Below are 17511 nucleotides of genomic sequence, written 5' to 3'. Positions count from 1 at the left end.
ACAACACCCTGCAGGATACCGGGGGATGGTGGACCCATCTGCCATTTGCAAAGCCTAGTTACCGGTAGACCTGCTAACCCAACCTATGCTTCCAGATACCCTTACTGAAAGTAGGTTACAAAGTTCTACGGGACAAGGTGATAGTCTTCACTTGGTCGGACCAATTGGTCCTCCTTGCACCCTCTAGGTTCGGAGACTTCGGAATCGGACCTTACCTTGAGTAGCATATTTGGTGGCATATTTGTGTCCTCCTCAGGCCATCTTGTGTAAAATAAGCAAAAACACTAATTCCAAAAAGCTTATCTTATAGCCTACTATTAAAGCTTTTCTACCATAGAAAAACAACATTTGTACCTCGGAGTGCAATAAATATAAAATAATCCCTTTGATTTGAGTAGTAAAATGCCATGTCTCCCATCATGTTTATTCAGCTTCAGTTACAAATCTATAACCAATCAAATTCAAACTAAATCTAAAATTCGAATTATTTCTTATTATAATATATAGACCCGAAACCCATTGACCTCAGGAAACATCACTGAGGATACGTCCCAGGTGCATCCATGCGATGCATTTTTAGTTATAGTTCTTCTAGTGACTCATAGGAATAGACTATGTGACAACCGGGCATAGTCTGGTGGTGACCACCGGAGAAACGGGTGACAGCCGGAATGTAGACGACACCCGGGTGAGCAGTATGGGTTAGCGCCCCAGCCTGTGTCCTCCGTGAGGAGGAAGCCCAACAAACCTCGGTTAGGCCATTATAATCCACCACTCCTGAATAAAGTGCCTGGTGCTGGGAGTCTGGTGCAACGCACAGGTCCTGGTCCTGGTGAGAGCAGGAGTGGACCTGGTGAGACGTAGGAAGGGCCCGGACAGGAGTCAACCCACAGAGCCTAGTCCTTCCGCATGCCAGAATCTGGTTCTCCCTGCAGTCCCTAAGTAAAAATGAGAAAAAGGCTGCACACACGTAGCCACGATGCTGTATATTTATTATTATCCAACGTTTCGACCTAGGAGGTCTTCTTCAACTACTCTGCAGTCCCGGCAGAGTAGTTCTGGAGCAATGGATTGTGTGGCCTTGCTCATTCCCTGATGGACTGATCGAGGGTAGCTACTGTATCAAATGTATCAATATGAAATTGATACATTTTCATAGTTCTGAAAATATGGTCAGAACTATATATATATGGTCAGAACTATATATACATATATATATTCAAATTCTTACATGTTCACAATGTGCTACCATATTCTTCAATCTTCTTTACATGAGTAACGGCCATCTTTAGCATAAAATGTCCACCCTGTTATGTCCAAAATGTGTCCCCGTTACAGTGTAATTGGATAATAATTGGAATAATGCATTAAGCTGGACAAATGTGATTTTCTGACAGCCCTCTTTCAGAAGAATTCAAGAATATATATATTTTTTAAGTTACTAGGCTTAAATTGCACCGAATAGTATAATGACCCAGGCCTACGTGTGAGTCCAACTCAACTTTCTTTCTTTAGCCATGGCAAGAGTAGCTCAGGCACTGCCAGCTGAGAACAGAACATGGCCAGTCTATTCTGCAACCAAGCCCCGCTGGTTGTAGAGGATTCATGCTCTATTGGTTTTGCTAGTAGGTGGAAAATGTAATTAGAACAATTAAAGCTATAATGCATTTGTTCTCAGACAATCAAACGTTTCCTTTGCTTTGGGTTTGGTGGAAGTGGAAAATCTTTGTAACCACTTAAGTCATGGTTTATACTTCACTGTATGATGGTGTCACGTGACGTTTCTATGCACTTGCCAGGAAACATGTTAATAGACTACACAGACCTCTATTTAGATCTAATTATTATTGTCAATTGGCTCAAAACAAACTGGCAGGAACATTACCTACCTTTTGACCTTTGCCATCTGGTGGAGATAGAGCTCTTTGGAAGAGATAGCCATTATTCTTTTCTCACTCTTCAACATTTCCATTGTGTGAGACCAAAGCTTGTAGATTTGTAGACGATAGCAGCAGCGACATCTTCTGATAAGGTAAAATATCGCTCATTGGAAAATTGTCATATAACTTTAAGCTTAGTTAACTAGAAAAAGTGCCAGGTCAGGTAGATTATTGTGGGCCAGCAATGTTCGGAATTCACCAATCAGGTTGGAATATGAAAAATCAGATTGATCCGTCTTGATCACTTGTAATAATAATAATAATGTGTACCGATTTGCGTGATGTTTGGACATTTGTAGGAGTAACATATGTTCTGCAAAAATCACGCAAATCGGTACACAGTATCTCTATAGCCATTAAACGAAAAAAGATGTATGTATGTATGTATGTATGTACTGTGTCTGCAAGTACGGATAGCTGTAATACCGATGGGAGACCTAAAGTGGCACTGTTGAGCCTATGTGCCTATGTAGACCTATGTATGTCTGTTTAGGCAGCACACACACACACACACACACACACTCTCTGCACCGCTCAGTTCACACGCTGGTGTGATTTTTCATATTACATCCTGATTGGCTAAGATTGGCTTCCAAAGTTTGCAGGAGTGCAAACCAGCAACACACATGCCAAGTTTAAAGTGATCGGATGTTGAGATGGGCGAAAGACAGCTACACTCAAGAGATTTTGTGCATTTAAGATATAACTGGTTTGAAAACAATTACCAGTGCCTGTTTACCGTAATGCATTTGAAGAAAGACAAAATGACGGATCCAACATATTCCAATCAGAATAAACAACAAATCGACCTGGGCGGCATGGGCACCTATGCTGCTAATCCAGCCTGACAGCATGTCGCGGGTTCGAGTCCTGATCCCGATGACCTTTGCTGCGTGTCACTCCCCATCTCTCTCCCCCCATTTCAGCTTACTGTACACTATCAAAAATAATAAATAAATTATAGACTACCGTATATGTCTATCAAATCACTTGAGGTCCATGTTCGTACAAATAAAGACCTCAAAACAGGTTTACGTAGAGGTTTTTTTTTGGAAGTTTTTATTCAAAAAATGTCAAAGAAATTAACAGAAGGAAAACTTAGGTAACAATCTACCGAAAAAGGTTTTTGGCTTTTAACAAACACTACAAAACAAAAGTACAGAGGAAGGATTCCTTAAACTGGACATACAAGTTACCACTGGCAAATGTGTGGCACATGTAAAACAAAATAAAAAAATTAACTCTCATATAGATATCTCTATGAAAATCTTTTTATTTCCTCAAACGGTCTGTACAAAACTCTTCATAAATTATTACTTTTTCATATAACTTAATGACTGTTCAACATGATGGTTACTTAAATGACCTTTTTTTTTGTCTTTTTTTTCTTTGATGCACCTTTTCAACTCTTGACCCAGATAGTATGGCACTTGGTTCAGACACCACTAGCAGCATAATCCTCACAAGACAACAGTATTACGTCTCCGTCTCAGGCATTACAAATTCTCAAGTATAGTCACAATGGCCCTTTACTCTGGTAACATAATATCAGCCAACTACAGAGGAAATGCTGCTGCTGCAAGTCTGTCTGGACTCTGGACAAAGCAACAAAGATGTTTGTTTTAGGAGCATAGATCCAGTGAATACCACAACTCCGCTTTATTGTCCATCTTCAAAAACTACACACAATCAGCCTCTGGAATCTTTTACCATGAAAGCAGCAGTTCGTCTTTTGAAACTATGAAAACTGAATCTCTGAACAACTAAATACATGCTCGTCTACGCACAATTGTCCTCATAATGATTACGATAATACAAAAAAGAAAACGATTTGAAAAAAGAAAGAAAAAAAGTGTTAAAAACAACCTGAAAGGAAACAGCTGTATGTGGCCAGCTCCTGAGCGTGGCATTTGGTCTGGAAGGGCGGGCTGGACCTGCTAACCCGGCCTAATACAGAAGAGAAAGAAAATTCTGAGGTAGATAACTCGTCAGTCCGACCACCAGGTCTTACACAGGCTTACTGGAACACACCTTAATCAAAAAGCCTGTTTCAATCTGCTGTGATCCAAAAAATAATTAAACTTTTAGCGATAATTCTGCACCATGTCAGAACAGACTGCTATTGTATAGCTGTGATTTCATAGTTTCAAACTTCTTTCCTACTTTATCAGATTTAAATTGCATTTTTCCATTAATTCTGTAGTGATGAAATCCACATGTGGCACTTGTTGGATCCAAGCCTTCCTTCATGCTTGTTTGTGTCCATACTTTACTAATACCTATGATAACTGAATGTAAATGTACAAAAAAGGCACATTCTCCAAACTGCAAACTAGTGCAGAAACTGCAGAAAAAGTCAATTACATCCTGGTTAAAGAGACAAATGAACCAGCTCACAGTCTTTGGTGAAGTAAACTACAATTGAAAGTGCCAAGCTTGTTTGTTTCCTATCAAAGAGTGAGGTGCACTAAAATCCACATTACCCCCCCCCCCCCCCCCCCCCCCAACTCACTGAACCTTTGCCTAAGTTGTAATAGAAGGCTTTGATTATATATTCACAATCACAAGTCCAAGTTTTCCTGTTTCAAATAAGTGAAAAAGACACACCCTGTCAACCTGACAGAGAATATCACCCAAGAAGACAAAGCATAAAATAAACAACCAACTAACAAAAACAAGTCCACTGTCCCATGACCCCCCCCCCCGCCCCACCCTAGTACATTTATTTTCAGGTAATCTAGATTCTACTACAACACCAAATAATGAAGAAAAGGCAATATTCAAAATGTGATCATTCAGCAGAATTTCTACCTCTTCTGCTTACTGTATATCAACATTACATCCTATTAAAATCATAGAATTCAGAGTTCATTTGTTTCAAAACATTTTTCTTCCTAAACTTTCTATTTAGATTAGTTTTTGGAGGGGAAATTCAATAGAAACACCTAACACAGCAGATTTAATTAGCTATATCCAAAGGAAAGCCCTATATAGCTGATTTACAAGGCAATAGCTCTCACATATATTTTTTGCTCATTGCCAGCCTCCAGAGTGGCCCGTACAGCTATTGTATGGAAACTATTAAGGCAAATTGTATCAGACAGCAAGATCAATCTAGACCACTAAGAGAAATCACTTTACAAGAAAAAACACTGAACACTTCACCATAGCAACACTCACACAGCAAGCACGAAACATCATTTTCAAGATGTTTGGCTAATAAATCTTCAGAAAAGAACTATTTCAAAACAAATGAGAAAAGGAAAAGAAATCATGAAAATATTAACAAAAGACATTTTTACTGTCATGCACTTTAAACATCTAGTCACACAATTCTTGTATCCTGTGGCAACCCTTGGTAAAAAATAAACGTTTAGTATTTCCTTATCAAAATAAAACTTTTTTTCTTCTTTTTTTTAATATAATTAGCATCATTTGATGAAATCAATCATTTATTTGCACCTTCTGGAACTTATACCAAAAATAGTTTCACTTATTTTTATTACAAACATAAGGAAATAATTGCAGAACCTGTGCAAAATGGTGGAAAACCCTTAGGTCCATTGCATCTGAGGAAGCCATGATTGTTTTAGCTGTTGTCCCAATGTTACCTCAGTCTTACTTGGGTTGTTGGTAAGTGTACGGGGAATGATCACCAGATGATTCCACTTGTGACTGCCCACCATTTTCCTGGAAGAGAAAGAAGGTCAGATAACTAATAACTTTGAAAATAAGATGCCAATTGCCAATATTGAGGTCTTTTAAATGAAGACATTTATAAAAGACCCAATTAGATCCATCTACTAACCTCTACAGGAACAGTTGTTGTCTGCATATGTGTATACTGGGGGATATAAGCTCCTTGCATAGCTGAGTTTGTGGCCATGAACTGTACAAGGAAGTAAAGTATGACACATTCAATTCTAGAAGCTATAACATAGAAATGGAAAAGTATTTTGTGCATTATTGCTCTCAAATTTAAAGAAGTTGTTTTCTGACCCTGTGCAGTTCTCTCACCGTTCCTGCGCTGCCCAGGGAGAGGTGACTCATCTGCTGTGAAAGGGGGCTCATCATGGAAGTAGGCTGCAGTGACATAGAATGGTCCATAGAGGGTGATATCACCGCTCCCTGGGACAAGAGTGTGAGAGGATGAGAGATATGCTTTGGGTGGAGACTGGTGGAGACTGAAAAGCATTCAAGGACTATTATATTGTAAAACCAAAATGTAACTCAGACACCAGCAGCATAGGATATTGAGCAGAACGAACAAAGTTGATGTAAAGACATAAGAGTTATGTTGAGTAAATAGTTAACTAATCCATAGGCTAATCAATTCTGACACTTTCTTGACATCGTTTATTATCAAAGTTTTCAAAGAATGGCTTAGAGATAGTCAGAACAGCATATTTCACACATCAGAAGATATGAAACATGAATATCGAATTAATTTTAATTATTTTTTCTTTTGTTTTCTTTTAGGTTTTATGACCTCAATCACACACACACAACCTAAACTTTCAGTGGATTTGCTGTGGTCTATGGTTTTCTCTGTGTGTTCTGAAGCCTTTTGAGCTGAAATGAAAACAGGCAAAATCCCTCAATAGTGACATCTGCTGGCAAATTGTTATGTCATATATGGGATGTGTGTCTCTTACCTCACAGTCCACAGGCAAACCAGAGCACTTGTTTGAGACAGAAATCCCCAGACCACAGAAAATCTACTGAATGTTAAAAGTTCAGATTTTCTGGGTGAAATTATGTCACGATCCTTTTAAGTTTTGAGCTTTTTAAGTCTGTCCTCTGCCTGTTTGCCCTCAGGCTCAAATGAGCATTTTATATTCTAATGGCTCATTTATGGCCGTTGACTCAGAGGAAGACGCTTGTTGAAATGTCGGTCAACCCCTGTAACCAGTAATGGCTCGTACACACTGCCCGATATTTCTCCGATTATGCTGTCGGGGAGCATTTTTGGCGCTCGCCGACAAAACCCCCGATCTGACGTAAAATCGGGCTTTGATCGGCGAGGTTTTGCTCGCTGTGTGTGAAAGGAGCTGCGAGAAGATCCAGTGCTCGCCGACGCCTCCCCGACCATTTCTGAACATCTAGCACGTTTGATATTTGACTCTGTCGCCGACATGAACTGGGTTGCGACTGCGCCCCGATAAGGCCTGTATTACAACCAATGAGAGCACACTGCTGTGTATCTGTCTGTCTATCTGTCTGTCGACTGTAGAATATGATCAGATATATATACCTACCTACAGTATATATATACCGGTAACCTTCATTCCGTCGGTAAATCCCTGTAGGCTACCCCAACCCACATATTGGTAGCCTATATTAGCCCAATATTGCCGTTACGCATTTCACTTGAATAATGTTGAAAACCGCATCGGAATCAACAGTGCAGAGCAAACTTTTGGTTTGGACCTCGTGTGCGTGTGTGTGTGTGTGTGTGTGTATGAGTGTGCGTGTTATTCAATGAAACTCAAGATTATAACGTCCTGTCTCGCTATAGCGCTATCACAAACATGCCGCCCTGTGTGTAGCCTGTATGGCTATTCCTGTGTGTGTGTGTGTGTGTGTGTGTGTGTGTGTGTGTGTGTGTGTGTGTGTGTGTGTGTGTGTGTGTGTGTCTGTGGCGTGCCGTGCACGCAGAGACAGAGAGAGAGAGAGAGAGAGAGAGAGAGAGAGAGATGCGCCCTGTGTGGGTCTCGAGCTTGTATCACGGCATCCTGCACGTGCATGTCAAAATGAATTGGAATAAAAAAACAAATGATGTAGCGAGAGAGTATGCTCTTACTGGGTGCTGCATGATGTAGGGCTGGTGAGCCACCCAGGAGGGATTCTGGACCTGGAACATCACACATAGACACAGTAAATACGCTGGCACAGCGAGGGCACACGGGCTATTTCAGGAGCTCACATGAGAGTGTGACTGGCCCGGCAACAAGCATGAAAGGCCACGGTGTCCTTTACCAGGCAGATACACAACCAAACACCTATGAAACCCCACAGGACAGCTCTCTGACAGGTGATGACACAGGATTAACAAACACGTAGGGGCTGCTTCAGCGCTGTACATATAAATTATAAATGGGTGTTTCTGCTGAGCACTGAAGCGATGAAGAACTGAAATTGATGTATAGGTATTTCAACTGGACCACTGCATATGAAACTGGTGAATCAGCAAGCAGCACCTATTTATCCTGCAACATGCAACATTGCTCTCCTCTTTTAAGAAAAAGGTATACATCAGGACTGAAAAGCAATTAATCAAACCTGGTACGTTGAAACTGGCGAGATATAAGGAGACATGGCTTGTTGAGCTATCATCCTGTTGGCGATACTGTATGGAGACGGGTAGAATCTGTAGAGAGAGAAGCAATCACTTCAAAAAAAACAAACTAAGTGTGAATGTATTCAAGTAAATGAGATCAAGTAACACCAACTAACCCCTACACAGCTTACCCATTTTGCATAGCAGCTGTAGTGGGATCGTACGTGAGTGTCATTCCAGCCTGACAGGAAGAGAAGAAAACCTATTAAAACATTCCCTGGGGTTCACACTATTCCCAACCTTTTTCTCTTCCTGCGGAACACGCTATTCCCGACTTTTGTTTTATATGATTTATTCACCGTTTTTTGATAACCTTTTAGACGTACATGGTTTCCGTCGGACAACCCGGTCGGACAACTACCTGTCAGTGGGGAGTGTTGGCTGATGAATGAATATCAACATCCTAATACTGGGGGGTCAAAATCTGACCCCCCAAGTCAAAAAACACTTTGTTTGAAATATAGACACTCGTGCTTTCCAAGGTGTGATTTAGGGTCCTAAGGGGGCAGTGTTGGCTGGGAGGAGGAGTAGGACTAAGGCCCTATACCTCTCCTGGGGGGGGGGGGGGGGGGGGGGTACTATCTGTCAGTGGGGAGCATTTGGATCATGTGACCGGAAAAAACCCCACTGATGCTTGATTTTCAGGGCTTCTGGGAAATCGAGGCACAATGGAAAGTCTATGGCGTAATGGCAGCATTACGCACATTGAGCTCTGTTCCCGTTGTTGTTTCGGATCACGGCGGTGGAATATATTTCGACTCCAACACAAACAATGGAACTATTTTCAGGCGGATTTTCATGAAATGGAGGTACAATTGAGGGGGTGATTCTTCAAAGGTTAGAGAGAAACTGCAGCAGGGAAGCGATGTTTATTATCGATTCCTGTGGGAGTCAATGTGTTAAGCAATCAACAGAATGAGGCAACTTGTAACACATGCTGCATCATTCACGAATGAACGCAGCCATCACATATCAACACGAGTTTGTCTCTCATTACCGTCTCTCACCTGGAGAGCCATTTGAGTTTTTAAGGGGACATCGGGCAGGAAAAAAACACCCAGACCTTCTGCGTCACTAGCTTGTGCCAATTACAGGTCTGTGAATTACACACCTTCAATGTGTTTTCAAGGCCTATTAATTGATTACATGCATATATACTGTACATGGTAACTTATTGCCAATGAGACTGTGAGACATATGAGTGCATTTTAACGTCCTCTACTGCGGACCTCTATTGTACATAATTGCTTATGGATTATCTCTCTTTACCCAGTCACAGTGGAGCAGAAGGCAGCACTCACCAGTCTAGCATCTCCTTCTCGTGGCCAGCCGCGGCCGTTCTGCACAAATTTACTCTGGCTTTGCCTCTTTTTCTGCCCACCGTCAGCAAACTTGCACAGCAAAGGCTCAGGGGGCACTGATGACCGAGCAGGGAAATGAAACAAAAGATGGAGAGAAAGAAGGAAGGGAGAGAAAGAGAAAGAATTTGATAGGTCTTATGCATGTAATGTCTGTCTTGGTTACGGTGCTGAAAATCTGTACATGAGCTGAAATGAGGGTGGGGAGTGGGCATTTTACTAGCCAGCCCTGGAACACAGACATCTAATTTGGCAGCTGTGGAGCGGTAATCCCCTCCCTTTCCTAAAGGCGGCAAGGGCAGCAGAGACTATTTCAGTCTAATAATCCAATTAAAAAGCTTAGAGTGGGAGAGGAGGCCACACAAGGCAGATCTAGCACTCTCTTCCTCCCACTAACTCGCTCTTTCTCTGTGCTCTGCCACTTTAGCGCTGAGTGCATAGGAGCCCTTCACCAGCAAGACTCCTGCTGGGATATCAGCTGGCTGGCTACATTATTCAGCCTGTACAACTGCACCCAATTACAATGTAATGAATGTATGCCCTATAATGACCAATACCAACCATAGAATGGATGCATTTGCAAGCCAAATTATGTAATTTCCTATTCTAAATTGCTTTTGCAGCTGCCTGATTACCAAATTGATAAACATAGACATGTCACTGACTGAACCACATGATTTCAGCTCTGGTATTAAAATGAAAACTTTCATACTGCTGCATACAGTAAGTTAGGAATTGATCAATGTTGGTGTATGTTACCTGGAACACCTGGAGGAGTCTTGATAAACTTTCCATTGAACTGAGAGATCACTGCATCACATTTCTCTGTTGATTCCATCCTGGAATTATAGAAGACACAAGCAGTGTAATTAAATCAATGTATTGTTGACGTTTAGTTGTACTTTACGGAGGATTCAAGAAAGAATGTTCTTCCTATTCAGATTAGTATCTTTTTATCTGAGTTTGCAGGCCACACAGCACAGCTGAGGTCAATATGGTTTCACTATTGTGGAACCAACATGCAATAGCTCAACCACACAGCCAAAACAGATAAGGATACAGGAGATGGGTCAAAAGAATCCAGTCAGTTAACAGCCGACTAGTTAGAATATTGTTCTATTTCTTTTTTTACAGAAGAAGATTCTTTCTCTCTCTTTTTTTAGGGGCGCTAGCGCTATTCCCTACAATGTCTGCCTTTTGAAATGTCATCATATGGCCGCCAAGTCTATGGACTTTTAATGTTTGTTTAGCGCACCTTATTGCATCATACATGTACAGCCATGTACCGTACATGAGTACTTTATTGCATCATAAGGTACAGCCATGTTTATGGACTTTTAATGTTTGTTTAGAGCACTTTAAACAAACATTACCAGGCGCCCTTCACGTCTGATTTCTTTTTTTAACTTAACCCTTTAGAGTAGGGTAACTACATAGATCATCAACAGTATTTTTCAAAAATATATATATATTACTAGAATTTCGTGCGCGCTACGCGCGCACTCATCCCAGAGCGACTTTGCCACGCACTATGGGAAGAAATAAATGGCGGGAGTTGACTCCACATGTAGTAACGAATGGGTTATTGGAAATGTACCATTGTTTTGTCCTGAATATTTCCACAGCCTAAGTACTAAAGGATTGTGACTGTGGGACAGACATACAGTCTGACATACAATAGGCTACACGTGTGCACAGTGAATAAACAATGACCTATATGCCCAGAGTTCTTAAATTAACATAGTTGGATTTTAACAGAAAGACAATGCCATAAATCAGTCAAAGTAAGTGACAGACTCAACAGTAGCACACAGCATGCAAGGCAGCGATGCATGCATGCAAACATGTTTGTCCAGCTGAGATTTAGTGTCTCCATCTCTCTGTGGAAGAGGTTGCACATGACCTGTACGGCCACACTGAGGCGCTCCAACACAAACACAGACACAAAACAACACCACGCTGTTTGTCCAGTTGACCCAAATCAACACCAATACCTAGCCTGTTTGTCCAAAACACAGTATCTGCTGGCCACGTGTCTACTTCGCCACAACCTAATGTTAGTAACAAATGTAGGGGAGAGCCGCCAAGGTTGTAACGCTTCACGGTTGTAACATGGACGTTATATCTTGATTGGTCAACGCCACCATGACGCCATCGCGTCAGTATGTGTACAGCAACGTACTCTACGTGGCCAGGAGTTTGAAGTTTGAAGTGTTTACCTTCAAAATGCGTCTAATTTTACACCTGGAGTATATGTGTGGTACAATTTTTGTCTTTGGTGTTGGTGAATGAAAATCCACATGGATGTGTTCATGCTTATGTTCTTCATTAGTTTGCATCGTGTTTAGACGGAATTCACGTTCATTCTGGTCTGTAAGCAACTGCAAAGAAAACTTGCAAAAGCGGGTCATTTGTAACATGTGTTACAAATGGTCCGCTTCCATTCAATGCCATTATATGTAATATTTACATATTTGACATATTGGCCAATATTATATGTTCTGAAATGGTATTGTATCGTGTAGTGTATTCTGAAATTAGTTTAGGGTTGTATAACGTTGTACAACTCAATCAATCAAACGTTTGTTTAATCAATGTATTGCCCCATTGAAAAAAAAGAAATGGCCAAACTGGTACTGGTACACCCGATACTATTTAATATTTCCCTTATGTTTGATACATTTTCTTATCACATCCATGGTATAAAAACAATGCTAAGGAGTTGCTTCAATGAAATGTAATTGCTTTAAGCTGAGAACGATATGTTTAATGGTGTTTTTTAGCGTTGTTACATTTATCATGCATGCCGTTACAATTGATCCGATATGCGCAGCAAATGTAACACTGAAACAGCGTCCACGTTCGGTTGAATAACTCCCGACCTGTTTTATCAAAAAAATAACTTGAAGTGGTTTATGGTAGCTGACATGTGTAGGTCCGTTGCCTGAAAATATTACATGTGTAGCTAAACGGATCTCTGAGTAAAAGAATGAAACGTGCAAAATGTTACATCCTTGGCGGCTCTCCCCTATTAGTTTACTCACAGCACAGCACCGTCACTCCTGTCAGTTATTTCGTCCTAATAACTTGAAGTGGTTTATGGTAGCTGACATGTGTAGGTCCGTTGCCTGGAAATATTACATGTGTAGCTAAAGGGATCTCTGAGTAAAAAAATGGAACGTGCAAAATATGTTCTAAAATTGTATTGTATTGTGTAGTGTATTCTAAAATTAGTTTAGGGTTGTATAACGTTGTACAACTCAATCAATCAAACGTTTGTTTAATCAATGTATTGCCCCATTGAAAAAAAAGAAATGGCCAAACTGGTACACCCGATCCTATTTAATATTTCCCTTATGTTTGATACATTATCTTATCACATCCATGGTATGAAAACAATGCTAAGGAGTTGCTTCAATGAAATGTAATAGCTTTAAGGTGAAAACGATATGTTTAATGGTGTTTTTTAGCGTTGTTACATTTATCATGCATGCCGTTACAATTATTCCGATATGCGCAGCAAATGTAACACTGAAACAGCGTCCACGTTCGGTTTAATAACTCCCGAGCTGTTGTGTGTATTGCGTGGTGAAAAGGCCGTGTGTTTGTGTTGTAAACAACTCATGTTATGTCTGCGCACACTGTATGTTGCTATGGCTGCTGACGTTAGCATGTGTGCTATCAGGCAAAAGCTGAGATAGATATGCAACTACTACTGGGGAAAATGCCATACAAAACACAACAACTAATTTCGGAATGTTATTGTGACCTATTGAGCACAATCAGACCATCATGATTTGCTTGCTGGACCTATAATTAATTTATTAGCATTAAATGTCCACTCGCCCATCCAAAAGAAAAGCAAGATGGCTGCGACAGATTGTGAGCGCGACGGACTACGGAGGCCAGGAGGAGCAGAGCTGGTGACGTAAGAGGCAGGCAGTGTTGCCAGGTTTGCGAATTGTAAGCGAGTTGCAGTGTATGCAAGTAGCGTGGTTAAATTCCTTGTTTCTCGGCGTGTTGTGGCACCCGTTTATCTGCTGGCTCGATCGTGATTTTCATAAAAGTAATATTTGCAGAGTAAATAAGAAACTTGAACGGCTAAAAAATAGGCTATGTCAGTTCGGGGAGGGTGGCGAATTTATTTTGCATATAGAGATGTGTGGTAAAAGTGTGGTTCGGTCGGAGATAGAGCATGAAGAATGAGTATGGGTACACCTTTTCACTTGTATATAAGATGTCCACATATCTGACATTTTGTATGAGAGGAAACTATTTGTCACTATACATAAACATGTACGCTTAACCTGATCAGTACCTTATCTGGTGAACACTGGCCATAAGCATATCCATATCTATACAGTCTAATTACATATAGATTCCTTGAAATGGCTAATCGTTCAGACAACCTCTTTTCTGACCAAAAAGTGCATCTTAGACATGCGGTGGGCGGCTATACGAGTATTCCCACTAAGGAAAGTAGGCTCCTCTAAACCGTCTTTGTTTTGGTGAGTAGTGAAAGTGTATTTTTGAGGGGCGCTAGGCGCTAGCCCCTCCTATGTCCAGCTTTGAGGGTTTGTGTAAACACAAACATTGTCCTAACACAAACATTGAAGACGAAGATCAGGACGCAAATTGTTATTGGCCGGAATGAGATGATGTATGATGACGCATGATGATAAGAGCACCCCTTACTTCACACGGATGTGAACAGACCAGAGGCTGCTCTACCGGGAGGTGTGCGGCGTGCGCAATGGCTCGAAAGTAACATAACATTAAGGAGAACTCCTTCTAACGCTATGAACCAGAGCTAGGTAATAATGTATATTCACAGAAATTAATTAAATGCAAAAACACTTTAAGTTATAGCTATACTAATCGAGTTGTAATAAATTAAAATGAAAGTTCATGCCGAAGTATTAGTGCTTGTCAATGAATCAAGGACATGGCCTTGCCTTTTTCCTTGTGGTTTATTTTCAGTCAAATGTCAGGTTATGCAAGCATGAGTCATGACGGGAGAGAACCGACGTTAGCACTATCACTATCAAATTATGCACACATCCTTGAATCCTTGTTGTTATCATCAAGACAAAATCTTCATGGCCTCATGGATTACGGGGCTGCAGTGGCTCAGGGGTGGGGCTGCAGTGGCCGGATGGTCGAAGTGTCCTTGAGCTAAACTCTGAACCCCTAATTGCTTTCAATGTGCAGGTTGGTGCCTTGTGTGTGTGTGTGTGTGTGTGTGTGTGTGTGTGTGTGTGTGTGTGTGTGTGTGTGTGTGTGTGTGTGTGTGTGTGTGTGTGTGTGTGTGTGTGTGTGTGTGTGTGTGTGTGTGTGTGTGTGTGAATGGGTGAATGTAATGCACAATCTCTGTAAAGCGCCTTGGATAAAGGCACTATATAAATGCACCATTTATATATGTCCTGTTATAACACGTCATGTTCATTCCTTTAATCTTAATCAGAGGTGCCTTGGACCCAGGCTGTTTGCTCTTCTTTCTCCACGTTTCTCCACTTTTTGACTTATTAATTAGAGTGGACACCATAGGGTTTTTCTTCCACTTTTAGCAACCTGTAGGCCTACTTGAGTAGTGAGTAGTGAATAGGCATGGGTCTGCCCACTACCGTTTAGACTGGGGTTATTCCTCCACGGTGCCTCCAGCTTGGCTGGGCACTCCGACAAACACAATTAGCTGTGTTCATGGTTCATGGCAGGGGAGGGAGAGTGATCTCTGATACTGCACTAATGACTCCTACATCTTGGTCGGGGCACCTGTTGAGCAGGGAGCAGAACTGTGAGGGATAGCGTGTTCATATGCATGTGTTACACACCCTGCAAGTGAAACTCCTCACTGTCAGGTGAAAAGAATCCCATAAGTACTATATACATGGAGAGAAGTGGCAGTGACAAAATTGTGGGGGGAAAAAAGAAGAAGAAGAAGAAATAAAATTATCTATGAAAAAGACAAATAAAGTTTTAAAAATAATGTAATAAATTCAAATTGTCCATTGTTTCCGCACAATAAATCGTGGTAAATCAACAATGCCAAAAACAGCTGACCTGGCGAAACCCACTCCTCTGCTGGCTCCGTTGGAGTCCCTCAGGACGCGCGTGGAGATGACCTGGCCGAAGGGCTTCAGCATGTTCTCCAGCTCCTGCTCGTCCATGGACAGGGGCAGGTTGGAGATGTACAGGTTGGTTGGGTCCTGCTCTTGTTGCTACGGAGGGGTGACAGAGAGGAAGACAGAGACGTTGACAGCAATGCCACTTTAACAGGAGGTGCTCACTGCTCAGAACACACACGGAAACATACCAACATTCCAATGCAGTTTCACGTTCGCGTCAGCCTCTCTCTGTATAACGCAGAGTCTGGACCTAATGACCTATAGGAGGAACATGGTGGAGATATCACGGTGTTTCAACAACACTGTTTGGGCCCTTTTACAATGCCAACGGGCTTTTGCCTTTTTTACTTGGTGACACCCCCTTCTGTGACGCACGCGGCTCTCTCACATGAGCGGACCGTGTTAAATATCTCCCAAAACCCCAGCAATAGCAGATGGCCTCATGCCGTGCAGCATTAAGCAAAATCCCACTCCCGGTGTCTTATTTATTGTCTCCGCCAGGCCAAAAGGCATGGGGAAGACCCCCTGTCCGTTACAGATGAGCCACAATCAGGCAGATTTTTGCAAAACACAATTTTTTACATTGTGCTGTGAAGTCCACTAGTCCACTTGATTAGAAAACTAGAGTAAAATGTATCTAAGACCAGTAAACGTTAATTTACCAAGTATAGTGTATTCTCAAATAAATATCCGCCATGTTCCTCCATGGAGTGCTCTGAGGCTGGAGTAGAGTATTTACAAGACACCATTGTACAACTGAGGAAGGGGAAAGAAGGCTGAACGAACTGTTGGAGAGACAGAAACTATTGGCAGAAAATGACTATTTAGTTAAAAAAATCTCCACTTTTCAATGAGATGAACACAGACCTCATTCTCCCCACTTCCTCCAGTGACTATATTTGTTTGAGTGCGGTTCAGGTACTTGATCCGACCGGAGCTCTTTAGAGGACTTTAGGTGTTTAGGGCACCCAAGTGTTGCACAGAATATGGTGACCTATGTTCCAGCGGACGAGGTTTCCAGCAGACAAGGTCATGTGCCGTCAATCGGCCAATGATCAAAAGGTCACGCAAACGTCTGTGGCAAAAAAACAAAAACACCAAAAGAACAATTCCACCCTAGCAGTGGCTACGCTTTCATTAAGGACATCGATGAAGGGGCCTAAAGCATAAAGTATACTTCCTTGTAAGGTAGTATACATTTTACTTGCTTGCAGTAAAAAAAAAACAGATTTTCATGCAATAAGCTCTATATGATTGCTCCGTATCCCTTTTTTCTTCCCAACCGTCTCTGCTATGTGGGGGTCACTAATACAGGGTCATCATGAATAGAGATGAGGGGAGATTTGCATGCAGCCCACGGCTCCTTGAGGCCCCACATCAGCTGATTTCTTCCTGTATTTCAATAGCATCAGCAGAAACACAAGACACGGCTACAGGTCCCCAGGGAGCGGTCGCTCGCCATTAATATTCATCAGCGTCCTGCCGCATTCTGTGCCGGCTACAGGGATGGATTGGATTACTAAAGTAATACGCTGATAGAAAAATCAACATCTCACTATTAGGGGAGCGGGGAGGGTGCCGGGGGTTGGGGACAAGGAACGAGCCCCTCGGCACGGCACCAACACAAGGTGTTCAATCAGAGGGATTGGTGCGGAGGTGACAGAGACGGAAGGAGGGATAAGGTACGGAGAGAAGGAGGGAGAAGCGTATGTGCTGCTCTGCTCGGTGGTCCTGTGCTGCTCTAATAA

The 17511-nt window shown here is 41.8% G+C and overlaps 1 protein-coding gene across 11 annotated transcripts in view; it reads right to left on the bottom strand.

Annotated features, from left to right (window-relative positions):
* Positions 1–2978: 2978 nt before the first annotated feature.
* The window catches only part of rbms1b (RNA binding motif, single stranded interacting protein 1b), a 55990-nt gene continuing 41457 nt past the window's right edge, over positions 2979–17511 (bottom strand). For 2 of the 11 annotated variants that reach the window (XM_080785025.1, XM_080785031.1), the window contains exons 5-14: positions 15699–15856; positions 10398–10477; positions 9582–9697; positions 8412–8461; positions 8223–8331; positions 7744–7794; positions 5940–6068; positions 5749–5829; positions 5563–5630; positions 2979–3887 (exon numbers count right to left, since the gene is read on the bottom strand). In XM_080785025.1, the coding sequence (XP_080641151.1) occupies positions 3878–3887; positions 5563–5630; positions 5749–5829; positions 5940–6068; positions 7744–7794; positions 8223–8331; positions 8412–8461; positions 9582–9697; positions 10398–10477; positions 15699–15856 (852 nt within the window). In that variant the 3' untranslated portion in view covers positions 2979–3877. Of the gene's footprint in view, positions 5631–5748; positions 5830–5939; positions 6069–7743; positions 7795–8222; positions 8332–8411; positions 8462–9581; positions 9698–10397; positions 10478–15698; positions 15857–17511 lie in introns of all 11 variants that reach the window. The other 9 variants (XM_080785030.1, XM_080785033.1, XM_080785032.1 and 6 more) reach the window with 7 other exon arrangements.

This window comes from Protomyctophum bolini (assembly GCF_963924005.1).
Source record: "Protomyctophum bolini genome assembly, chromosome: 16".
Classification (NCBI taxonomy): domain Eukaryota; kingdom Metazoa; phylum Chordata; class Actinopteri; order Myctophiformes; family Myctophidae; genus Protomyctophum; species Protomyctophum bolini.
Note: the sequence above shows the minus strand (reverse complement) of the source record. Positions and strands in the feature narration are given on the sequence as shown.